This window comes from Phragmites australis, chromosome 17 (assembly GCF_958298935.1).
Source record: "Phragmites australis chromosome 17, lpPhrAust1.1, whole genome shotgun sequence".
NCBI lineage: Eukaryota > Viridiplantae > Streptophyta > Magnoliopsida > Poales > Poaceae > Phragmites > Phragmites australis.
Window position 1 is genome coordinate 22,944,290 of NC_084937.1, and position 6,047 is coordinate 22,950,336.

Genomic DNA, 6,047 nt, shown 5'->3' on the forward strand with positions numbered 1-6,047 from the left:
GAGGATGAAAAATATTCACAATTTTCAGTCTTTTCGACAGTGATTGAACAAGATTGTAAAATGAAATTGAAATCGACGGTGATCAAACAAGATTGTAAAAGGAAATTGAAATCACTCTGCATATCCAAGAGGATGTGCCGGGGGGGGGGGGGTGCAGCAGGCGCTGCAGCAGCTACCTGCTAAAGATTGCGGGCGCCATTTATAAAAGGGGAAAGATAAGATACGTAGCCCCCAGCGATACAGTAATCATTAACATCATTATTATCACCTGCCATCCAATTCTACACTTTTGTCACGAACACCCCCGTCGAGCCTGCGAATTGCTTGCATCTCCCAACTCTCTTTTCCGGGTCACGTGCGGCTCGTCAGCTGGTCAAACCCGCCATTACCACAGCCACATACACACCGGAAGGAGAAACGAGACGACTAGGGGCGTCTCCTTCTCGGACTCCAGCTGCTGGTATAAAGACTCGCGGGCCTTGCGCGTTCCGACGGTTCCATTACGGGTTCTTGGCAGGATGGAGTTGGGTTTGAGCTTGGGGGAGACCATGGCGGACGCCGGGAGGGACCTGGTGCTCGGGCTTGGGATGGGGGTGGGGTTGAGGAGGGAGGAAGATGGGGAGAAGAAGAGGCGGGATCGGGAGGAGGTCGCTGCCTTGAGGAGGGAGCTGGAGTTTGGCCCGGGGAGGTGCGGTCGCTCGTCGCCGGAGCCGACGATGCGGCTCACGCTCTTGCCCATGGTGCCCAGCCTCGGCCTCCCGTGGCCGTCGTCGTCCGAGAACAGTGAGTGATGCATTCAAGAATCAAGAGCTTTGGTTTTCTTGGCTTTTTTTTTTCGCGTGCGGTGAGATCGCTGAAATGGTGGGATTTGTTTGTGGTGTTGTGTGATCGGCAGGGCATTGGGAGCCGTCGACGCGGGGGTTCGACGTGAACCGGGCGCCGTCGTCCGTAGCCGGCGCGGCTGCGGAGGAGGAGGAGCAGGACGACGCGGGCGCGGCGGCCTTGTCGTCCTCGCCCAACAACAGCGCGGGCTCCTTCCCGATGGATTTCTCCGCTCAGGGCCAGGCGGGCCCGGGCGCCCGTGGAGGCGCCGACCGCGCGTGCTCCCGCGGCAGCGACGAGGACGACGGTGGATCGGCGCGCAAGAAGCTGCGCCTCTCCAAGGAGCAGTCCGCGTTCCTCGAGGAAAGCTTCAAGGAGCACGCCACGCTCAACCCCGTAATCACCGTCGCAAACCAAACTCTTATCAAACACAAACTTTTTTCTCGCCTCTTCTAGATCCTGACGTTGGTGCGTTCCGTGGCGAGCAGAAGCAGAAGCAGGTGCTGGCGAAGCAGCTCAACCTCCGGCCGCGCCAGGTGGAGGTGTGGTTCCAGAACCGCAGAGCCAGGTGCGCACACGCTGCCTACATACTAGTGAAAAAGAACTCGTTTCCTTATCACCCGCACGACAGGAATCTTGGTTGAGGAATTGACTAAGAAAAGAGCACTGTCTTTGCCGGCCGTGACGAGCGCAGGACGAAGCTGAAGCAGACGGAGGTGGACTGCGAGTACCTGAAGCGCTGCTGCGAGACGCTCACGGAGGAGAACCGGCGGCTGCAGAAGGAGCTTGCCGAGCTGCGCGCGCTCAAGACCGTGCTCCCCTTCTACATGCACCTCCCGGCCACCACCCTCTCCATGTGCCCCTCCTGCGAGCGCGTCGCCTCCAACTCCGCCCCGGCCGCCGCTGCCGGCGCGGCCTCCGGTTCGCCCACCCCTGCGCCGGGCATTGCGGCCGCCGCCCCGGAGCCGACTCCCTCGTCGTTCGCGGCGCTGTTCTCGTCACCCCTCAACCGGCCGTTGGCCACCCAGCCTCAGCCACAAGCTCCGGCGAGCTCGTGATCCCTTCACCTCCGGCGAAGGAAGTGAATATGCTCACTTTTTTACTACCTTTTCGCCCATTCGGTTCGTTGGGATTTTTTGTCGCTTGCCAAGGGGATTCAGAGAGAATCCGATGGGGTAGAGCATCGGGCCGTCAGATTGGACTGTGGACGGCCAGGATGCTGAAAGAAAACATTGCAATATAGTTTATTAATCTTAATACTAGCGTCATGTTTTTTACGTATCTTGTTACTACAATTTGGCGTTAAGATAGGCCTTGAATTTCTGACTTATCCGCAGAACAAAAGAACTGAAGTGTTTTTACTTGGTTTTTAGCTTGGTGATTGTGTGAGATGCAGAAATGGCTTGTCTCGTTTTTTACTGCTGAAAACTCTGTCGTTGGCACCGAGGCAGAACAGCTTTGCTCTTTGGAGTTTGCACCGCAGATTTGCGAAATCTTGACGCCCATCGAGTATTGGCAGAGTAACCCCTGTATTTGCGCCGATTACTTCGGCACCCAAAGCCAGTTGCTGTAGAAATGCGGACCAGGTAATATTTACGGCATAAAAAAATACGGGTTGATTTTCATATAATCTTTTCTCCTACTCTTACTTTATCTAATAATTTTTTAAATAATTTACTCACTTTATCATTCACTATTTCCTATCATTCACTATTCACAGCCTCGTTACCGGATACAAATATATAATTGTTTCGTTACCGGATACAAATATATAACTGATTTTACTGATAAAAATAAATTAAGAATTAGAAGAAAAATTATTAAATAATCTCTTATTTTTTCGAATTCTATCTGAAATTAAACTACAACATCGCCCCTGAAGTATTCGCTCGGTGGAACTCTAATAGCACATCCACATCTCTGTACATTGAGTTTGTACTTGATGTTATCGTGTTTAATATTTATATTTTCGTTGTAACACATGGATATTTAACTAGAACTAAGATCTTATTTATTTGACCTTTTACAAGCTGTGATTTCTCTTGAAACCTGTTCATAACTAGAAACCAGTAAAAATATGTTGTTTATTTCAGTTTTGGGTTTCTAAGAAGTAGAAGCTACTAGAAGTCCAAATAAACATGACCTAAATACGATATGAAAACCCCAAAAACAGAAGAAAAACAAAAGCAAATGGAAAACCAGATGATGTTTCTCCAAAATAAGAAGCATAGGCAAACATGCAAAATGCATGCTCCTAATTGTCATGTGCATCAATGAGAAATACAGTAGTAGAGCACCGACCGCGACAGTTAGTTGTCTACACTCCAGAACACAAATGGTGGACCTGTCGACCAGGGAATTGATACTATTACTAACGTTGTACAGCACAGGTGGTCCTCAATTCCTCGTATACCATCCATTCTCTCTCACCTAGCCTCCACCTGCTTGCAATGTTGGACAAATCACGTACCGGTAACATGATTACGCCATGAATACTCGACGCTTCGCACTGAGCCTTAGCAGCGTTCTTTTTTCTCGGACCCTTCCCTAACGCGAAAACGAAAAATCGTCGAAAGTTTTTAAAAGATCCTGGTGAACAGATGAGTCCACAGTCGCAGGATGTGAACCGGAGATTGACCTTCCAAGTCGTGCGTGCCTAATAATATAGCCATAAACTAAGAGGGAGGCGATGACTGCTGGATCGCCACCGTTTCTTGGAGTCCATGTCATGACGGATAGCAAGGCCGGGCAGCCAGCGATTGAGCGATGAATGCGGTGCAGGCAAGCCGAGCCATTTATGCCGAGTCCACGGTGCCAAGAATCCAAGTCTCTGACCCCTCCCCAGCAAATCTTTTGCTCGCCGGCCGGATCGTGGCTGCGCCACATCAATTGCCGCGCTCGCTCCCCACGGGGGCTGAGGCTGACCACACCGGTAGCCAGGAGTAGGCGTCGGCAGGTGACGACCCGGGTCAGGGAGGGGGGCAGAGACTTTGTTGAGCACCCAATTGATTGCGTTGCTTACGGCCGAGGGAAGCGATGCGATGCGATCGGGACCCCACGGCGAGTACACTCAGGTTTGAATCTTCCGTGGGCTCTTGATGGCGAGATGGATCTCTTTTGCTTTGAAAGAGATCATTAGATCAAGGGTTCGGCAATGCTGCAGATAGGGGTCTTGGCCCAACAGTGGATGTTCTGTGCCTGATGGGCACGTGGCTTGTCTTGGCACCGGTTTACGCGTCGCGCCTTTGGTTCTTGACCAAAAGGAATAATACTCACCTTTTGTTGGACTAGCTAGAGTATTACTAGCTCCATTCTTTTTACTTATCATTTAGCAAATTGATATAATGTCTAACAAGCATGTTTAACTATTACTTTTGACAACTAATTCTTGATAAAAATTAATAAAAATAAGATGACATCAAAATATTTTTTATAAAAAATTCACTACTATTATTTTTATATGCCAAATTCTTATAGTTTTGTGTATATTAATGGTCAAAGTTTTTAAAATTTTATTATACTTATTTTAAGATAATGTCTATTTGAGAATAGAGGTAGTACAGTAACTATGATCTAATTGTGTTTCCGCCTTACAAGGAGTAACTGGTGGGGCAGGTGGATGTCAGATGAGGGACATTTTTCCAAATCCTTAGTATTCACAAATAATCAAAGATCACACACTTCGCATGTAGTTGACCTTTGCAGACAACCAACGACTCACCGGCTAAATCAGTTACCACTATGAGTCATCATGTAATTAGTACAGGCTATTAATTTTTGGTCAAACACAATCGGTCAAAATAGTTATAGAGTAGCACTACTATTCCCTCTTGTCATGAATAATTGTTATTTTAGGTTGCAGATAGGCAATCGTTCTAAATTTTTGTTATAAATTAATTTTTCTATATAATTTTAAATATTTAAAAATAATACGGGTGAATTTGTCTTGAAAAATATTATATAATTATATACTTTTGTTATGTTTTAAAAAGATATTACAACAAAAGGTAATAGTTAAAATTGTATTTTAGGATATTCAAAATGTCACTTATTTGTGACCGGAGACAATATATTACATCATCTAAGTACTTGAGGCCAAACACAATCGGTCAAAATAGTTATAAAGAGTGCTACTATATTACATCATCTAAGTACTAGATCATTAGACATTAAATTTGAGTCAAGTGTTGCACATTTCAACTCAAAGATGTTTTGAGCAAATGCACCATGTTGTTTTCCTACCACAACCCAGCATATCTATAATTTGGCAAAGCTCTAGATCTTAGTTTTACTTTAGATATGTAGTTTGTAGGCTAAATTATAGTGGATTAAATATTTATTTTTAATTTAAAATGTAAACAGGATGATTCGTCTAAGTATTCTCAATGTAACTATAACTTTAGCTACACGAAAACATAAAGTTAAAGGTACCTAGCCCTAATAAATTTTGAAGCCGGAGTTCAGGTTCTCATCACAACTGAACTAGAACCTGAGTATTCACCATATTTCAGAACTCAAGATGCAGATAAACCTGTCTACCGCATACGTTTTTGGTTTCAATAACATGTAGCGGCTTTTGTGTGCCACAAGTATCTGAAACACACACCAATGCTTCGGTTTTCCAGACCCACTAGTTTGTACTTTGAAAACCCTTCTTTTCCCACCCAAGGAAGGCTAGCTGCGCCAATAATTTAGCCCCCACCCCCCTCCCCGAAACATGCAGATCGTTAGCCCACCGAGCAGAAACGACATCAAGTGGCACTGTGGCCAGATCAGGAACCAACCATCACTCACCGCACCGGACGCCCACGAGCAGCTAGTGAAAGCGGCAGGGCACGGCGACGAGGGCCCGGCCTTCTCCTCCCTCGGGTGGCAGGCGGGCAGGCTAATTGGGAAGTTGTGCCGTGTCTCCTTGCCCTCTGAAGATGGTTCCCTGCTCTGCTCTGCTCGCCACAACCTTCTGCCCCGTCCTGGGCGCAGACCAGACCCGACCCGACCACTTGCCGCTGCCTCCCATCTGGTGGTGCTGGCCTGTTTCGTTCGCATGGTTAACGGAAGTGCGAGTGGCTCATGCGACGTCCCTTTCTGACGTTGATGCATGTGGTATGATCGAGCGGACCGTTTGTTGCATTGGGCGATGAATTCTCTTTATCCCTACCCTATATATACTGACAGCAATTCTGAGAATATAATAGTCATGATAGGCCACATGCAACGAAACTCGC

The 6,047-nt window shown here is 47.2% G+C and overlaps 1 protein-coding gene across 1 annotated transcript; it reads left to right on the forward strand.

Annotated features, from left to right (window-relative positions):
- The first annotated feature begins 382 nt into the window (after positions 1-382).
- Positions 383-2,100, forward strand: LOC133897953 (homeobox-leucine zipper protein HOX11-like). Its single transcript, XM_062338789.1, has 4 exons — positions 383-783; positions 896-1,218; positions 1,311-1,390; positions 1,517-2,100. The coding sequence occupies exons 1-4, from the start codon at positions 519-521 to the stop codon at positions 1,878-1,880; spliced, it is 1,032 nt and encodes a 343-aa protein (XP_062194773.1). The 5' UTR covers positions 383-518; the 3' UTR covers positions 1,881-2,100.
- Positions 2,101-6,047: the final 3,947 nt, after the last annotated feature.

Coding starts and splice junctions, on each gene's coding strand:
- LOC133897953 (XM_062338789.1), top strand. CDS start 519: ATGGAGTTGGGTTTGAGCTTGGGGGAGACCATGGCGGACGCCGGGAGG. Junction 784..895: donor GCCGTCGTCGTCCGAGAACA/GTGAGTGATGCA, acceptor TGTGATCGGCAG/GGCATTGGGAGCCGTCGACG. Junction 1,391..1,516: donor TTCCAGAACCGCAGAGCCAG/GTGCGCACACGC, acceptor TGACGAGCGCAG/GACGAAGCTGAAGCAGACGG.